General features: G+C 41.8%; 2 protein-coding genes across 3 annotated transcripts; one reads left to right on the plus strand and one right to left on the minus strand.

Moving 5' to 3' along the window:
* On the minus strand, positions 1 to 2426 carry LOC134871774 (protein FAM200A-like). Its single transcript, XM_063894659.1, has 2 exons — positions 238 to 2426; positions 1 to 99 (listed from the first exon to the last, which is right to left on the minus strand). Exon 1 carries the CDS (start codon positions 2320 to 2322, stop codon positions 241 to 243), a length of 2082 nt encoding a protein of 693 aa, XP_063750729.1. The 5' UTR covers positions 2323 to 2426; the 3' UTR covers positions 1 to 99; positions 238 to 240.
* A 7690-nt stretch (positions 2427 to 10116) lies between these two features.
* Positions 10117 to 14403, plus strand: zgc:171929 (uncharacterized protein LOC100124596 homolog). 2 transcript variants are annotated; one of them, XM_063895947.1, is made up of 5 exons: positions 10117 to 10388; positions 10554 to 10786; positions 12566 to 12755; positions 13636 to 13858; positions 14160 to 14403. In XM_063895947.1, the coding sequence occupies exons 1-5, from the start codon at positions 10289 to 10291 to the stop codon at positions 14278 to 14280; spliced, it is 867 nt and encodes a 288-aa protein (XP_063752017.1). In that variant the 5' UTR covers positions 10117 to 10288; the 3' UTR covers positions 14281 to 14403. The 2 variants fall into 2 exon arrangements, with proteins under 2 accessions (XP_063752017.1, XP_063752018.1); XM_063895948.1 differs by having other exon boundaries at positions 13636 to 14403.
* The last annotated feature ends 5431 nt before the right edge of the window (positions 14404 to 19834 follow it).

The raw sequence follows: 19834 nt of genomic DNA on the forward strand, positions 1-19834 counted from the left end.
AGAACCAAAATCCAACAAATGAAGACCAAGGCAGCCTCAACTGCTGGCTGGTCAGGGCTTTTATAACCCAGCCAGGACAGACCTGTCACCAATCACCTGCTGTAGAGACAGAGAGATTGAGAAAAGCAGAGAGAGATTGAGAAAAGCAGGGAGAGAGAACAGGCTTACCATTAACACAGGGCGGGGCCTAAACCCGCCAGGGTCGTAACAGTGAAAACATGGGAGAATTAGGCCTACCTGTCAGTGTGATATCTGGGCGTGGTGAAGTCCACACAGCCTGTCTATTCGTGGCGAAATGGTAGACAGAGACAGTCTCATGTCATTCTCTGGATCAAGCCTAGCCCTGTACTTATTCTTTAAGTACGCCAGTGTAGAAAAACCACTCTCACACAGGTATGTGGTTGGAAAGGGCAAAAGACACCTCATTGCTTTTGCAGCAAGCTGTGGAAATTCTGTCTGGCAACTTATCCAGAATTTAACAAGGGGCTGTGTGTCGTACATATGCCTCCTGACAGAGTCTGTGGACATCTCAATCAGCTTATCCTCTTCCACAGCCGTCAGACTTGACCCTACTGATGCATCGTCACTGAATGGGAGCAGGATCCACTTGCTGTCACGGCGCCACTCTTCCGAATCAGTGAAGTACTTTGCGAATTGACGCACAAGCTTCCTCAAATGCTCACATATAGTGTCGTTGATGTCAGTGCTGTCAGGGTATTCCTCAACTGAAGGAAACATCGCCAAGTTATTGCTCTCCACTCGTTCGATCCACTTTGACATTTTTTTCACAAATGCGTCGAGCTTCTCGTAGAGCTGCATGACGTTTGCATCTCTCCCTTGCATGGAGCTGTTCAACTTGTTCAGCTCTGCAAAAACATCTGTGAGGTACGCCAGCTTAGTTAACCAGTAACTATCGTTGAAATTGGAAGCCAGATCAGAATGCTTCTCGCACAAGAACTCGTAGATAGCTCCGCGTAGTTCAAACACACGGGCGAGCACAGCGCCGCGAGACAGCCAACGCACCTCTGAATGATAAAGGAGAGAGCTGTGTTCACTTCCCAAGTCATGGCATAGGGATGAAAACAGGCGTGTATTCAATGCGTTTCGTTTTATGAAGTTGACCGTCTTGACAACGACATCAAACACACCACTGAGCTCAACACTGAGATCTTTGGAGGCGAGAGCCTCTCTATGAATCAGGCAGTGTGTCCAAATTACCCCCGGAGCCACCCTCCTTACATGCGCAAACAGTCCAGTCTTGCTGCCACTCATGGCTCGGGCCCCATCGCTGCATAATGCAACGCACCTCTGCCACGAGATATTGTGCTCCGTGAAAAAATCGTCCAGTGCTTTAAATATTTCTACACCGGTAGTTCGCCCAGGCAGTGGTTTGCAAAAAAGAAATTCCTCGCACATAGTGCCACTGTCCTCGTATCGCACAAATGTTAACAGTTGCGCATCATTAGTAACATCTGTCGTCTCGTCGATTTGAAGGGAAAACAGAACTGTCTGAAGTTTTGCCATCAGCTGGTCTTTGACATCATTTGCCATTTCCCCAATTCGTCTTCCGATTGTGTTGTCTGACAACGGAATAGTTTTTAATTTGTTGGCACATTCTTCGCTTACCATAGCTCTGCACATATCTATGGCTGCTGGCAATATAAGCTGCTCTGCAATGGTATGGGGCTTCTTACTTTTTGCAACCCTGAGAGCGACCAGATACGATGCTTTCAGTGCGTTTTCATTTATTTTTGCACTCTTCCTCATGGTAGCCTGCTGTCCTTTGAAATCACGCAACATCTGTTGCATGTACTCAACGGGTTTGGCCTTCAAGTGGACGTGATGCGTCTCCATATGCCGCGTAAGTTTCGACGGCTTCATAGCTTCATTACAGAGAATTGTTGAACATACGAAACACAGTGGTACCTCCTCTCCTGCTCTGTCTGTCGTCACTGTGAATCCATATTTAACATATTCCTCATTGTATTTTCTTTTGAGTCTTTTTTGCGAAGTTGACGCTTCGGAAGCCTGTCCTTGCCCTATCGTGGCGGCCTGTCCCTCTGTCGTGGCAGCCTGACCCTCTGTCATGGCAGCCTGTCCCTCTGGCACTTTCCTCACTACAAAACGATCCATTGGTGCTAGATATATAGCTAGACTAGTACATATGTAACAAATGTTTGCTGTACTACAACCTATCTTAAAATACTCTCGTCGGCTATGCTTATAAATGTGTGTCAACTTTGCTCGCAAGACTGTACGTAATGAATAATAAGTGAGGTTAGCGACGCAACTCATTACCATTAGCGAATCACAGGCTACCATAGACTGGATAGGCGCAAGGCTACATTCTGTCAGCTTGAATTTCCTTTATATTATTTTAAACATATTTTTCACGATATGTAACGGTATTCTGGAAATGTGTTGAAATATCAAGCGAATTTATATTAAAAAAAAACAATGGTGAACTGATCAACATAGGCTCTTGTCACGGACCACATGCAATGCCGCCGCGGACCACCAGGGGTCCGCGGACCACCGGTTGAAAACCCCTGGTCTAGAACCCCACGTGTAAAGATTTAAAGACAAAGGAAAATGGGGGAGGGAAACACACACCACGATTTCAGATCGATTAAAATAGAACAGCACAGTTCAAAAACTCCCTGCTTACGATTACACATAACAATTATCCCTACACTAACAATTTAGGTATTTGTAACAATTCTCCATGCCCTAACAATGTAGGTATTCGTGAAAACAATGCCAAAAAAGTAGCCTCTTACTATCTTACTTCCCGTTGACTTTGACGAAGCCGACCTCTCATCGGATTTAATCCAATCTTATCTAAGTCTATGAACTATGCTTTGTTAAGTTCCAGAATCAGTGCAGGAGACGGGACTTCAACCCCTCTCTCTCTCACTGATTTCCTCCCTTCAACAAACAGTAGTCTCAGGGACTTCAACCCTGAGTACCACGCCTCTTTTGGCCGAGTGGTCTTCCTTTTAATATTAACGCTATAACCAACTATGATTGCAACACGCTAATCAGAGACTATTGGAATGTCATCACAACTCTCAAGGTAATTCTGTCGCAAAGATTATGTTTACTGACTCAATCACTGATCACTCTATGGATCAGGCCTTAACCCATTAGGACTTTTTTAATCTTACTTTCTCATCAAAATTATAATATCAATCTCGCTACGCTGCCGAGCTTTAATCAGCATTTAAGTATTAATTTACCTAAAGCACTTTACTATTTCCGGCGTAAAAAGGACAAACAATTCACCAGCTTTCACTGGTAAAAACACTAAACAAACAAACAAACAAATTTACGCAAAACCCAGGACCGCACCACAGTTAATTTTAATATATTAACTTCTTAACTTTAAATAGACAGTTTTATCACGATTAACGACGCACCTCCAGACACTCACATATAAAAATGCTATATAAGCCATGCAGATTTTGAAATTAACTGGCACTGCTTACCTTTTTAAATGGGATCCAATCTGAGTGTCTGGGGGTTATGCCGAAACTCCGCGAAATCCCCATCTCGTCCTGGTACTTCAAATCACGTCGGGGTCGCCAAATTGTAGGAAATGTTCTTTTATTCGAAGCCCAGGAGTCGATTTAAAAGAAAACGAAGTGAAGCTCCTCATGAAAGTAGGTAGGTTTTACAAAGGTTTCACAGCTGTGGCTCAATAGCCCGGTACACGCGTCCACAGGCCGCTGAATGAGTGGAGCTCATCAGTAGTTACTGTCTGGCGGTCCTGAACAAAAGAGAGATCAATTTCACAATACAAACATGTTTTATAGAACCATCCCTTTCCGGCCATAAAATAAACAACTTCGAAATACAACGTGCTCAGGTCTCGTGCTCTCATTGATTGGTGGGGGGGGGGGGGGGGCTGCTGGATCCAGTTGGCCACTTGTCACATGGGGTTCTCCGGACTCTTCTATAGGCTGACGTCGTCGGGGGCGGGTCCTCTTATGACGTCACCGTCGCCATCTTGAAAGTGATGTCCTGAAGCGCTCACCTACGATATTCTATTATGCAATCCTTCTGAAGTTTATCAGTTATTAAACACGCAATAGTATCATTGCAGGATCAATGAGTGAGAGGTAGAGGCGATGTGTTTAGTATGTAACTCCACGCGTCCTTCTCCCTCTACTCATATATACAATAAAATATTAGCTATATGCTATCTGAGGCTAAAAACAACATCCGGTAATACTACCGGAATTGGACAAATATGATCCGTCCAGAAACAGTGAATTATCTTTTAATGTTCCGTTTCAATATATTGACTATTTGTAACACTTACCACTAATGGCCTGAGCTACCGTTCAGACGTTGAAAGAACCAGGTGAATATTTATTATTGACTATTTACTTGTAGCTGTTCCCAATTGAGAAAAACTGTCATAATTGGCTACAACTTTATCAATGGATGAATAGAGGCATGGTTTGGCAAGTGACTTTATTACAGACAGTAATAATCTTTGTCCACAGGTGGTTCCCCCACACAAAGGCTGTGATAGCAGCTTTTACAAAGCGTGCACTACGTCTGGAAGAAAAGGGCACAAAAAAAAGATATGCTTTAGGACAGTTGTATAATAAAAACATTACAATCATCAACTTCAAGTGCTCTAAACTTGCCTGACCCATTGGTCATGGGTGTTATGTTCGCCACATAGCTCCGACAAATCATCTGTTGATTACAGATAGCCATGTTATTGGCTGGAATAAATAGCACTTGCATGACAATAACAACTGAAAACAAATTAGAAACCAACCCGTTTCCTTGATGAGCTGTTGGGCTATGTCCCTTCGCAGATGGTTGATCCCTGCTCATCAAAGGGACCGGCTGCCAGTTTCATCAACAATCGACAAAATAAGTCCATAATTACGAGTTTCCAGAGTGTCTGCTTGTATTTCTAGTACTTGTGGAAATGTAGGGCTGGACTGAGGTGGGGATGGGGACTGAGGTGGGGATGGGTCAGTAATTGCGGATGGGGAACCAGTTTCCCATTTGTGCGGCACACGTGGGGTTGGCTCTATGGCCGAGTTGGTCTAAGGTCTTGCCCTTCTTTGACATTATGTCAGCACTTTTTCCATCCATGCTGACGATTATAAATAGCCCGTCTAAACAGCTATACATATATCCTTTGCCACCTAATTAGCTAATTGACTTCATCCAGTGATCAATTTCAATGTCATTGTTACTGTTTTTCCCAATTGTTGGGAACAGCTACAAGCAATTTGTCAATATGAAAGATTCAACTTGCTTTTTCAAAGTCTGAACAGCAGCTCAGGCCATTATCGGTAAGGCAGTGGATTAATACCTTTTGAAAGCATGACTGGGTTCGTATCTCACAGCGGCTATTTTCATAGCGTTTGATATGTGCTTTGTAATGGTCACTATATGCACTTTTTTGGCTAAAAATCAAAGCAATATCCTTTGAGATGGCCATGCTTGTCTATTGTCCGTAACACATGGCTTTTGCATTCGTTTTTGAGGCTTGCGTTGGCAGCGTCTGCCTGTGTCATATTGTGAATATCACCAGTTAACATGGTGGGGTTTATTTCATCCATTTTAAACAGTGATTTGTAAACAGCTGACAAGAGCTGACAAGATGTATATGGTTCAAGCAGGGCATTGTTTGAGCCGGTCGTTGGCGTAATGAGTAACGATCATGGTTGACATATATATTGCCCAAATGTACGGGTTCCAAACCTGTCGCTGTGAATATTGTTTATTTTATTTTTTATTTTTTGGCCAGCGTATTTTGTGTTGTTGTCTGTAAGTGATCTCGACATGTGCATTTTACATGAACTGGTGATGTTAATGTATTTTCGCCGAGGTTTTCTCCGTTGTCTGGTCACACAACGTGAAAATGACGAACCAGGCAACCACAACATCTGGCGGAAAAGGTAAACAAACGCCACCAGTTAAACCGGAATCCAGTTAAACTGGAACACCGGTTTTGTTGGAAGCTTAGCATCAGCATCTGGGGGGATTTCTGCAGCAGTCAAACAGTAGAAGTAAACTATCGGCAGCTAGAAAGGTTTACATTTAACCAGGATATATGTTAGCAATGCAGTGTTTCTCAATAATGGCATTGTATGTGCACTAGGCTTTACACAGACCCAAAAATATGAATGAGGTAGGAAAAGCCATCAGACCTCACCACGATCTGCACCACCAAACTCCCAGCATGCACTCAGAGGAAGCGGAAGGGGGAGGGAGAAAAATAAAAACCAAGGTGTTTTCTTGACTGAAGCAGAGTTTGATCGTCCTAACTGAAAAAGGCATCACGGGTCACATGTTGGACATGCCTCCTGTGTGTTCATGTGTAGACTAGTTATTTACATAAAGCAAAACTCATATCATCAGACCATTTTAGATACCTCAACGAGGTTCATTTAATTCTGCAACTTTGTAAAATAAAGTTTAATCAGCCTTTTCCAAGTCTAACTGAGGTGACTGGAACTGTAACGATTAACTGAAAACCATAAAAGAGAGCGTTTCTTTCTTTGTATATGCTGTTTATAATACTTCTCTTTTTGGGCATCTTTACAAAGCAAACCCAGCTCATTGTTGCCTGTGGCAACACTCGTGTAAGTGGACAAAGAGCTATAAATTAGACATGAGAAACCAGTTTTCACTTGAAGGCCCAGCTTTTTGTCCAGTACAAACAAAAGTGAAGATAGCTTTTTACCATTTATTTCCATACTGCAGCACACAGGCTCTTGCTTTGCATACAGTTAGAGAGCAGCTCCAGCCAGGGACAACACAGATTAGTGCCACAGTCTCAGGAAGCATTTTAGCATATGCTAACAATACATATCCCATATTATCACACACTTTTAAGATATCTATTATTAAAAAGAACATTTAATAATTCTGTCTGAAGACATTTACACTGACATGGTATATATAAAATAGTATTAGGGTATGATATTATTATTGACCATAGAACTTTTTGCATTTCAATCATGTTCCTTCTATCATTTCTTAAACATTTTTAATGTAGAACAATTCCAGAGTAATATATACTTTATTATATTTGTAATTAAAAATTAAATGATTTACTTTATGGTAAAGACACTGATGTTCCTAGTTGTAGTCGACGTTCAGGTCAGTAATGTGGCTGATTTGGAAGTTTATCTAAAGGTGTGTGGCTGTGATCTGAGGAAAGATGAGGCTAAATTTACAGTGACAGACTGTGTGGCCACCAAGGCGTTTTTTTTTCCTGGGCCAGCTTTTTTTTCAATGGTTTTCAATGGGAGCGTGGCGTTAAAAAAAACGCCAGGGTACCGCGCTTCACGAGTTGAAAAATGTTCAACTTTGGGAAAAATGCTACGGTCGTCAATGTCACTTTCTACCCCGCTGTCCAATCACAGTGGAGGAGGGGCGGGACAAGTAGGCCTAGTCTACCCCGTCTCAACATTTCCGCGACAAAATCCGCGATATAATATATATATTTCTCTCTCTCTCTCCCTCTCTCTCTCTCTATTTCTATAGATAGATATGGGTATAGATATAGATATAATACACACTAATAGTTAAAGAAAGTAACGAGTATAGCAATAATATATATAATATCCGCGAATTCCGAGCAAAAGTGCACCACAAACCTGACAGCGAAATCAGAACCGAGAATATTCCGTATCATAGTGTTAGAAATAATCAATATATTGAAACAAAACATTAAAAGATAATTCACTGTTTCTGGACCGATCATACTGTATTTGTCCAATTCCGGTAGTATTACCGGATGTTGTTTTTAGCCTCAGATAGCATATAGCTAATATTGTATTGTATATATGAGTAGAGGGAGAAGGACGCGTGGAGTTACATACTAAACACACCGCCTCTACCTCTCACTCATTGATGCTGCAATGATACTATTGCGTGTTTAATAACCGGATAAACTTCAGAAGGATTGCATAATAGAATATCTTAAGGTGAGAGCTTCAGGACATCACTAACAAGATTGCGACGGTGACGTCATAAGAGGACCCGCCCCCGACGATGTCAGCGTATAGAAGAATCCGGAGAACCCCATGTGACAAGCGGCCAACAGGATCCAGCCCCCCGCTACCAACCAATGAGGACACGAGACGGGAGCACGTCTTATTTCGAAGTTGTTTATTCTATCGCCGGAAAGGGATGGTTGTATAAAACATGTTTGTATTGTGAAATCGCTCTCGCCAGACAGTAACTACTGATGAGCTCCACTCATTCAGCGGCCTGTGGACGCGTGTACTGGGCTATTGAGCCACAGCTGTGAAACTTTTGTAAAACCTACTGCTGCATCCTTTTATTAAATACTCCTTTTAAAACTTATAAGAGGAGCTTCACTTCGTTTCTTTTAAATCGACTCCTGGGCTTCGAATAAAAGAACATTTCCTACAATAGCAACAAAAACGCCGACGTTTTGGGCGTTTAAAGTTCTTGGTGGACACACGGCCTTAATGGAGATCTTTTTGTCACATCTTTGAGCTGAAGAGGCATTTTTTAAAAAGTTCTTTACTTCAATGTTTTTATTTTTCAACCTAAGAGACTTTTTCCTACAATTAAATCGACACATGATGTCACCGGAGTTTTTGAGGCCTGTCTCCGCTCTAGCTCTGACATCATACACTCTAACCCTTAACGAGCTGCACAATACACACTAATGTGAAAAGTAATAGTAGGCTAATTGATTCCCCACCGAGCTGAACGTATTCAAACGGAGTTTGTGGGTTGAAAAATGTTGAAAGAGTTAACGTCCCAAAAACACGACAGAAGAATAATATTTAAACTTTTTGTCCGTAGAAGAACATACATATGAATCCACTAAATAAAAGTGAGAAATAAAATAAGCGTGACAGCATCCTCTTTGAGTCCTTTCCAGATTTGATTGTTTCCCTGGTGGTATTAATAAAGAAATTATAATTTATTAAAAATGTATATTTTATTATGGCATTTGTTGAGAGATGTGGTAAGCTTGTCAAAGTATGTGACAGGTGCAGTCAGTTTTAAAAATCCTAATAATTATTAGTAAAACATGTTTTGAATCTGGTGTAAGGTAATATTTATATTTTAAAAAAGATCATATGAAATGATCTCAAATTCTAGTTGAATTAGTTCATGAAACATTGAAAACAAAGTTGTTGTGGAAAAATAAGGCTTGTCTGGACTAGAAAAATACTTCTATACTTTTTTAAACAGTAATTAGTTTTAAGAAAAGATGTTTTACGACTTTTGACATATATCAACATTTTGTGGCTGGGCCTTTACAATTAATGTGGTGCAGAAACAGCCTCCCACACCTTTATATGAACAGTTTGTACCACATGATCCTCCCAATGTTCTTGGAGTGTCCTCTATTGTTATTTGCATGATGGGGTTTAGTCTCGAGCTGAATTTGTATTTGCCATTCAGAGTCCAGTGAAATTAGATGACGCTGTTCATTCAGTCATAATTAGAACATGTTGTGCAGTTTACTATTTCTTAAGTAATATTTTGCGAAACAAGCCTGAGATATGAAAGTTTTTTTATGTTTTAGTGTTCTTTCATTGCAGGGGCTGCTGCTTATGCAACATGCAACGGGCTAGTGGCAGGGAACAATACAAAAACAAGAGTATCATCAATGTACCATCATCAATGTGCAAAGTTAAGAACACAGTCAACGGTCGGCCAGTGAGTGAATATGTGTTTGAATGGCCTTTGTGTGCATTTAGAAACTCTGTAATCCCACCAAACAATTGCAACTTGAGCTTTAAAAAAGAAGAAAGGGCTTATTTAACTAGCAGTTAAAACTGTGGCTCCTCTGTACCTGCTCCTGTTACTCAGACCGTGCCCTTTGTCTGGGGCCAAGGCTTGGTCCAGGTCAAAAATTTGCATTCCAAGGGCCACTTGAATGCGAAGCGCCCCGGATTCTCACTGCCTGACATGCAAAACCAGTGGGAGACCAGTTAAAGTGGCGCATGCTCACAGTCAACACAGGTGTACTCCAGTCAAAACAAAAAGCCGTACTACCCCCCTCCCTCCCTCGATAGTGCTCCTAACTTTCACCACTCTTCTGATTTGATGTTATGGAAATAAGCACTGTGATTTTGCTGGGATTCTGTACCTGCAGCATGTCAATAGATACAGTTTGAGTGTAGGGACTGGAGGCAAGGGGATGTTGGTCCTTAAATCTACAAGCAGTGCTGATAAAAGGATCAGACGCTGAATCTAAGATAAAAAAAAACAGATCATAGCACTAAGGTAAGGGAAAAGAAAGAGAATTCAAAGGATGCCGAGGTCTTTCCTTGTAAAAAAGAAACGCGGGGCATTTGGCGCCTGGCAATGGAAAGAGTCAGAGCAGCTTGAGTGGAAACAAGAGAATACAGTAGGTAAGAATTCAAAGTATCTTAAAATATAGTTTGTGTAACCAGTGACGTGTACTGTATATATATATATATATATATGTATATAAACATTTTTGTAGTTAGTCCTACTAACTTTGACCTTGTTAATTTTCTTATATAGCTAACAACATTTTATTATCTCTTTTAAAGTGAGTAAAATTGCTATGGAGCAGATATCCTGCAGTCCTGACACCCAACAGCATGCAGCTTTGATTCAGTCAGAAGCCCCCTCAGGATATGGGACAGCAGCTGGAAGGAGAGAGTCAGTAGCTTCAGCAGGATCAGGAGCACTTGGGACTGACAGCAGGCATGATTGGTCCACACTTATGCTACGAGGCTCCTTCTACCATCCCAGTACGCTGACACTGGTCAGCAGAGCCAAGGTAAGGTCAGAATGTTATTCTCAAGTAAAGTTTGACTCTCATTAAATTACAAGGTTTACTGGTTTTATATATAAAAAGGGCGAACGAGGGTGCACCAAGCAGGGAGAGCCCTTCATAGGAATCCACAGCCAAGTTCCTACAGATTGAGCCACTGTAGCTCCCGATGTATGGTGGAATGACAACTGTGGATACAGTTTGTGTGAAGTCCAGCTATTTGTTTAGCTTCCTAGGAGGACGCAAAGGTACTGATTGACAGGATAGTGGTGAGATTGAGCAGAAAATTAAGAGGGGCCATCATGATCTGTCTCTGGTGGTCCTTTCCCACCAAAACAGTTTCCAGGGCCAGTTAAGAACTGGTGCTCAATCAGTTGTGTTTCTACTGCAGGGATCCAGCTCTGAGATCCAAAAAGAGGTTCTCATTTGGAACCAACAATTAAATTCAGCCAGGCTGAAACTGAGAACCGCTAACATAAGAGAAATACAACAGAAGCTAATGCAAAATTACCTGAGCAATAACAATTCTGAGTACTTCAAAGAGAAAAATGTCATTATAGAATCAGTAGAGTTGAGACCATGCACATATATTTATGTCAGGCAACATTAACCAGGCATGTGCAGGACATAATATTTATTTTTCTGCCAAACCTTAAATAGAAACCAATTCAATGCTGAAAAATGTAGCAACGTAGGGGGGCATCATGATGTGGCTCATACAGGGCTTTGATTGGAGAAAACTTTGGAACCAACTGTGAAAGGATTTATTCAGTGGAAAGGGGGTATGTGTTTCCGGTCACATTTGAAATGTATTTTGTCCTTGTTTTCATCTTGTATCACGTCTGCTTGCCACCTTTGTTTGTCTTGTTGTTTAGCTTTGATACTTTTATTTAGTTTTTATTACCTTCTGTTTTTCAGATTTACTTACTTGGCTGCTTTTTTTCAGTTTTTTATCTGCATTAATGATAGTATGAACAGTCCTGAATAGACTCAGCAGAACTTTCCGAAGAGGTACTATTTAGCCTGTCCTCCTCCCTATCCTTTGGCACCAGATATTGAAACGATGCACACCTGATTACCTTGTAGATTGGTCTGATGTCTTACACTCATGTGTAAATTCAAGTAGAGAGTGATTGTGGTTACCTAAAGGTTAGACCAAGAAGGCACGATGTCGGCATGAGGCTGGGTGATGGTGTGGATTGTCTCCTCTTTGTTAAGTTGTATTTAGGATTGTATTTAAGGACACTATAAAGCTCCAATGGGACATAGAAAGGTGTACATTGTGTGAAATCAAGAAACTTTCTCATGGACTTTTTAGTTGTAGCTAGATAAATCATGCTAATATTGACTTCATAACTGAATAACTATAATAATAATAATAATAATAATACATTTTATTTATAATGCCCTTTTCATCAAAGATGAGGTCAGTATAAGGGAATGCAGCTGTAGTGCTCAGAAGAATCATGATGGCCAGAAAGAGCTTCCACCCTTAGGCCACTTGGATCCCAGATAAGGTCGCCTAGACGTGTGTCCTGGTCTTTAAACTTTTGCAGTAACTGATCGAAATGGCAGAAAAACATTTCACTGGATTTGTATCTTATTTTGTAATCATGACACATTGATTGATTGGTTGGTTGGTTGGTTGAACATGCCCTTTAGGGCCGGAGTGACAGGTCAAACATCATTGAACATAGCCTGGCTTCCTTAGGAATGCTTGGGCATACTGTGAATTAATAACTGTATATACAGTATTAGAAATTAAATTTTTTCTCTCTCCACCAGCCCCGTCCCCCTTCTTCCCCTGGTTCAGGTGATTTTATGTGCTCACTGTGCCACAAGACATTCCCCCTGCAGCGCATGTTGACCCGTCACCTGAAGTGCCACAGCCTGGTGAAGAGACATCCATGTAGATTCTGTGGGAAAGGATTCAACGACACCTTCGACCTCAAGAGGCATATGCGAACACACACAGGTCAGATTGAACTTTGCTTGACACACACACACACACACACACACACACACACACACACACACACACACACACACACACACACACACACACACACACACACACACACACACACACACACACACACACACACACACACACACAATCCCGAATAGGGCCGCCACACACAAAGCTTTGTAACCTCTCGACACATCACAGCTTGTTCTACCTTTTTTTTTTTATGTAGCTTTTCTTGCTACTTTTCACATCTTTTCTCAGAAAGATAAATAAATAAAGTTTAAATATGACTAATTAATTGCTGCTTGACGTTGTGATTCTGGTGAGGAAGTATTAACATATGTTAATTATAATTGTTATTAGTAGAATTATAAGCAAATCATCATCAACTCTAGCAGCACCACCTTTGAATTAAGGAAAAGCAAAAGACCAACAATTTTGTAATAAATAATAACTTTAGAAATTATTGTATAGTTGAGGTTGGCAGTTGTCACTTTTGTACAGTATTTAACAAAGCAGCATGTTTATTCCAAAAAGAATTTATTAATATGTTATTGAGTGTGTCCGTGGTCTTTACGGGCCTACATATGCATGAATAAAGGTGTGTAGCAGACAATAAGGATACATGAAGCAAGAGCTTTAAGGATATTTAGTGTGCATGCTCACTGTCTTTGTATACAATTTAAACTACTGAGTACATGTATAAACATTTACAACAATATTTCAGTTTTTTATTTTGGGCTTTAAGGTAATTTAGTCAGGCAATGGCTCAGTATGTTTGCATGCAAGATTTGTCACATGACACTGATGCCAATCTGAAGGTTTAAATTAATATTCATAAATATGCACTAATGCAGAAATAACCCTCTCTGCCCCCCTGCTCTAGGTATCCGTCCCTACAAGTGTGAACTATGTGAGAAAGCCTTCACACAGCGTTGCTCTCTGGAGTCCCATATGAGGAAGATTCACGCCGTTCACCAACAGTATGCCTACCGCCAGAGACGCTCCAAGATCTTTGTGTGTGAGGATTGTGGTTTCACCTCTAGCCGCCCTGATGAGTACTTCCATCATGTGAGACAGTGCCACCCCGGCAGTCCTGCCCTCCGAAGGTACTACCGCCGTCAGGCCCATGAGAACAACAGCTTTGCTTCAGCAGAACGTAAACTCAACCCCTATTTGTTGTACTCAACCCCTGCATACTACATCTAGGGTTGATGCTATTTCTGCACTTCATTGTATTTTACTTCACATGATCAGCGCTAAAACCGCTTTGTTGTTGTTTTTCCCTATTGTAAGAACGGGCAGGAAAAAGCTGCCCTTGGCACCCATTGAAATTGGCACAAAGTGTTTCACTTTCACATGATTTTAAACTTCATACTTTATTGCTGCTTACCTCCATGTGAAACTAAGGAGACAACAGCTGTATTTGACATGTCCAGGAGCTGCACATACAAGCAGAGGAGGTAACCAAAGAAACCAAACATGCCGTCACTGCAAGGCTCTGCACCTGCCATCCCCCTGTGACCATTGAAAACATTTCCTACCATGTGAAGGCAGCTTGAGGCTTATTCTTTAGTTGTGTATTCTCATCTGTTTATGTTATCAACATTTTACTCTATTTTCTGTTTTGCAATATATGTACTATTAAAATAAAATAAAGGAACAAAAATGATTATCTTTCCCAAGGAGGATATACTTTTGGCTTGGTTTGTTTATCTGATGGTTTTTCTATTTGTCTTTTAACAGAATATGGTAACAGACAGCACACATACCTGGTTAAGTGCTGCTATTCTGTGAGTGTCTTATATTCAGCAGCATGGAAAATGGTTTCATGTAAATTACAAAAATGTATCAGCTCCTCTAATAGCCATAGAGCTAGCTTGGTCACTTGTTTTGCAGTAAAATATAACCCGGGATTAAAAGCACCCTGAACAAATTGAGGCAGCCCACTTCACTTTAAAATTTCTAGAATTAGTTAAAAAAGGAGCAGCATTCAGCTGCAGGTTATTAGCCCGTCAAAGAACACAACTATCAACTTGTTTCCACATCTGACAGACCTGTCAGGAACCTCTGGATAAACTGTATTCTGAAGGTGGCTGTTCTGCTGGCCAGAGAGGGGAAACCTTGTCTCTGGATAAAAACAAAACAACCTGTGGTACCCAGTGTAAACCATCCCAAAAAAGTTAACAATTTTAGATTGGATCTGGGCTTATAAACACAAGGCAGGGTCCACACATGCCAAGCAGTGCCACAGTAAAAGAGGCTACAAGGTTATTTAGTACTCTACCTCTGTAGGACATATGAGGAAGCATTAATTTCCACTTTGCCAATTTCCCTTCTATTTTTTCACTGACATTGTCACCGTTCTTTCAGACCATTGCCTCATTTCCCCAAAAGATACCAAGGTATTTCAAGCCATCCCTTTTCCAGGCTTGATTCTGTGGAAGAACTGCGACACTTTCACACCATTCCGACAAAAAGGGCTTCACTCAATTAATTCATTGTCTGCCTATATAGCCTACCAGTAACTATGATAGCATACGTTTCCCTCTCGTTGGCTGCTATTTCCCCCCCAAACTGCAGGGGCACTGCTCCGCAGACTAGCCTACTGTCCGATCTCCCTCTCCTGGCTCCTCATGCAATGCGACATTATGAGTTATGCAAGTGTTATGGGTGAGCGAACTAGCAGTGAAAATGTAGTTAAAAGTAGAAAGGTATGTAGAATGTATTTATTATTTGGTTACAGAAATTAATTAATAGCTTATATTAAAATGTCAACTAATAGACATATAGACTTGACCATGTTTGGTTTTACCCAAGGGGCAACCTCCGGGGCTGAGCAGGGAAACACATACGGAAGTGCCAAAAACTGCAGTTCATCGAATGGCCGCGTGGCCTGGCTCCAAAACAGAGCAATTTACATAGACCCCCCATGTTAAAATGCCAATTTTACAGCAGAAATAAACATGTTTACAGCGTAGTACAAAAATTACTTTTGGTTTCTATAGTAAGTTATGTTACACGTTATGCATAATTAAGGGCGTGGTCGCTTTGATTGACAGGTTAGTGCTGTCAGTGGGTGCTAGCCGCTAGTTGTCTGCTCTGCTAGCTCCGCTAACAGTCAGAGCAGAGTTAGCTGAGGCGCAGGCTACCATGATTCAACGTGATCAAAATCCTGTCTGTGAACCCTGCTGTGGTGAAGTGCAGAATTCTGAACCAACCCCAGACATTCCTAAAGTATGGATAGTCAACCAATTCAAAGAGTGGCTGGAGCGATATCCTTGGATTTATTGTCGAGAAGGGCATGTTGGCTGTTCTGTGAGGCAAAGCACCTGCTTGGAGCTGAGAGGGGAGTGCATCTGTCTACTGAGTGGATTAATGCAACTGTAAATTCTGACCTGGTGAAACCGATGTGTGGTAAAATCTACAGACACAGAGACAGTGCTGCACACAGTCAGGCTGAAGAAATTGCAGAAAAGAGAAAAAGAGACATACTCACAAACATTAACAGTAGTTCAGTGATTTTCAACCTTTTTTGAGCCGCGGCACATTTTTTACATTTACAAAATCCTGGGGCACACCACCAACCAAAATGACATCTAAAACAGTACATATAATACATATAGTATAAAATATATGTGAGCAGGATCGCTCAGGTTGAAGGCAAGAGACGGAAGGGTTCGGGGTTGGGCAAAAATAATAGCGTTTATTTCGTAAGAAACGTGCAAACAAAAGACAGCTCCCCGGCACTTCCAGGACGGGCAAGGCCAGGACGGGGTGTGTCGGCTTCCCAGGACCCAGCCTACTGCAAGACAGCCCAGAACCAGGTTACCAACATGCTTTATATTAACTGACTGATTACCTGATTCCAATCAGCTGTCTGGTCTCAGGCCGAGCCACTCCCCTCACCCCAGCAGCCGGCGCTCTAACCACACCCGGCTGCCACATATACAGTGGGCAAAAAAGTATTTAGTCAGCCACCCATTGTGCAAGTTCTCCCATTTAAAAAGATGAAACAGGCCTGTAATTTTTATCATAGGTACACCTCAACTATGAGAGACAAAATGAGAAAAAAAAATCCAGAAACTCACATTGATCACTCACTGATTTTTAAAGAATTTATTTTCAAATTATTGTGGAAAATAAGTATTTGGTCAATAACAAAAGTTCATCTCAATACTTTGTTATATACCCTTTGTTGGCAATGACAGAGGTCAAACGTTTTCTGTAAGTCTTCACAAGGTTTTCACACACTGTTGCTGGTATTTTGGCCCATTCCTCGTTGCAGATCTCCACTAAAGCAGTGATGTTTTGGGGCTGTCGCTGGGCAACACGGACTTTCAACTCCCTCCAAAGATTTTCTATGGGGTTGAGATCTGGAGACTGGCTAGGCCACTCCAGGACCTTGAAATGCTTCTTACGAAGCCACTCCTTCGTTGCCCTGGCGGTGTGTTTGGGATCATTGTCATGCTGAAAGACCCAGCCACGCTTCATCTTCAGTGCCCTTGCTGATGGAAGGAGGTTTTCACTCAAAATCTCACGATACATGGCCCCATTCATTCTTTCCTTTACACGGATCAGTCGTCCTGGTCCCTTTGCAGAAAAAACAGCCTGAAACAAGCATGATGTTTCCACCCCCATGCTTCACAGTAGGTATGGTGTTCTTTGGATGCAACTCTGCATTCTTTCTCCTCCAAACACGATGAGTTGAGTTTTTAGCAAAAAGTTCTATTTTGGTTTCATCTGACCATATGACATTCTCCCAATCCTCTTCTGGATCATCCAAATGCCCTCTAGCAAACTTCAGACGGGCCTGGACATGTACTGGCTTAAGCAGGGGGACACGTCTGGAACTGCAGGATTTAAGTCCCTGGCGGCGTAGTGTGTTACTGATGGTAGCCTCTGTTACTTTGGTCCCAGCTCTCTGCAGGTCATTCACTAGGTCCCCCCGTGTGGTTCTGGGATTTTTGCTCACCGTTTTTGTGATCATTTTGACCCCACGGGTTGAGATCTTGCGTGGAGTCCCAGATCGAGGGAGATTAGCAGTGGTCTTGTATGTCTTCCATTTTCTAATAATTGCTCCCACAGTTGATTTCTTCACACCAAGCTGCTTACCTATTGCAGATTCAGTTTTCCCAGCCTGCTGCAGGTCTACAATTGTGTCTCTGGTCTCCTTTGACAGCTGTTTGGTCTTGGCCATAGTGGAGTTTGGAGTATGACTGTTTGAGGTTGTGGACAGGTGTCTTTTATACTGATAACAAGTTCAAAAAGGTGCCATTAATACAGGTAACGAGTGGAGGACAGAGGAGCCTCTTAAAGAAGAAGTTACAGGTCTGTGAGAGCCAGAAATCATGCTTGTTTGTAGGTGAACAAATACTTATTTTACCGAGGAATTTACCAATTCATTCATTAAAAATCCTACAATGTGATTTCCTGGATTTTTTTTCTCATTCTGTCTCTCATAGTTGAGGTGTACCTATGATGAAAATTACAGGCCTCTCTCATCTTTTTAAATGGGAGAACTTGCACAATTGGTGGCTGACTAAATACTTTTTTGCCCCACTGTAGTTTCTAAATTTATTCATACTCGTAGTGTGAAACCTGGGCCTGTTTCGATGAACTCAAAATGGATATCCTGGCAGGAATGGTAGAAAGACACACACAAAGCTCTTCCTCAACAGCTCTCAGTCTCTCTCTGTTTTTAGTTTTTATCGCAGTCAAGCTTGAGAAGCTCAGCTCACACAGATATGTGGTTGAAAACTGGAGCAATGTCAACATAGCTTTGTTGGCCAGAATGGGAAACTCCTTGGCAACAGATAACCAAAAACTGTCCAAAGGAAGATCAGCAAAGTTTAGCTTTAAACTACTATCTTGTTTCAGTTCAATGAGTTCCTCTTGCTCCTTTAAAGTCATGTCCTTTCAAGAAACGGATGCTGAGCTGTATGGGTCCCTAACCCAGTCAAAGCATTCTGTGTAGGCTGAAGAGAAATAAAATGACAACTTCTCCTCAAGAGTTTTCAAATGTGTGCCAATCACCTCGCACATTGCAGCAGTCTTGCCATCATGCAGTTTCTTAGTGAGTGGGAACATCTCAAGGTTGCCACGCTGCACATGTTGTTGCCAGAGCTGCACTTTTAAACGGAATCCGTTCATTTTATCAGTGCTTGTAAGCAGGTTTTCATTTCGGCCTTGCATCCGTGTGTTCAGTTCATTCAGATGATGAAATATATCAGCCAAGTATGCCAGCTTTGCACACCACTCATCACTTGCAAGCAGCTTTGAGTAATCGGACCTCTCGTTTGTCAGAAATACTTTAAGTTCCTCTTGCAGCTCATACACACGGGCCAGCACTTTGCCGCGCGACAGCCACCGGACCTCCGTGTGGAGCAATAAGACTTTATGTTCCGCTCCCATTTCCTCACACAAAGATGCAAATAAGCGACATTTCAAAGGTTGTGTTTTCACAAAGTTCACTATGTGCACAACATCATTCAACACAGGAGCTAGATATGCTGGTAAGGTCTTTGCAATGAGGGCCTCACGGTGCAAAAAACAGTGCGTAGCAATAACATCTGGGTTTCTTTCTTTGACCCCACTTGAGCCCGACCATGGCTGCGGCTCCATCAGTGCAGACACCTGTGCAGTTTTTCCACGTAAGCCCGCTTTGGTCAAGATATTCTGACGTGACCCGAAATATTTCCTCTCCTGTTGATTCTTCGGGCAGTGCCTTGCAAAATAGGAAGTTTTCTCTAATGGCTTCTCCATCCACAAAACGCACGTTGGCCAAGAGCTGACAATGTCCACTAATATCCGTCGTCTCATCAAGTTGCAAGGCAAATTTCTTACTGATGCGCATCTTTTCCAAAACAACAGTTTCGATGTCCGCAGACATGTCATCAATACGTCTGGCAATTGTGTTATCTGAGAGAGGCACTTTAGCTATCTCTTTGGTCGCGTCAGGGCCGAGCATCTAATTTACAATGGCTTTACAAGCTGGCAGTATTAATGTTTCTGCCACAGTGTGGGACTCTTTTGATTTGGCTACGAGTTCAGCAACGTGGTAGCTAGCTTTGAGGGCTCTCTCG

This window comes from Eleginops maclovinus, chromosome 11 (assembly GCF_036324505.1).
Source record: "Eleginops maclovinus isolate JMC-PN-2008 ecotype Puerto Natales chromosome 11, JC_Emac_rtc_rv5, whole genome shotgun sequence".
In the NCBI taxonomy this organism is placed as follows: domain Eukaryota; kingdom Metazoa; phylum Chordata; class Actinopteri; order Perciformes; family Eleginopidae; genus Eleginops; species Eleginops maclovinus.

Coding starts and splice junctions, on each gene's coding strand:
- LOC134871774 (XM_063894659.1), bottom strand. CDS start 2,322: ATGGTAGCCTGTGATTCGCTAATGGTAATGAGTTGCGTCGCTAACCTC.
- zgc:171929 (XM_063895947.1), top strand. CDS start 10,289: ATGCCGAGGTCTTTCCTTGTAAAAAAGAAACGCGGGGCATTTGGCGCC. Junction 10,389..10,553: donor GAAACAAGAGAATACAGTAG/GTAAGAATTCAA, acceptor TCTCTTTTAAAG/TGAGTAAAATTGCTATGGAG. Junction 13,859..14,159: donor GGCAGTCCTGCCCTCCGAAG/GTACTACCGCCG, acceptor TGTGAAACTAAG/GAGACAACAGCTGTATTTGA.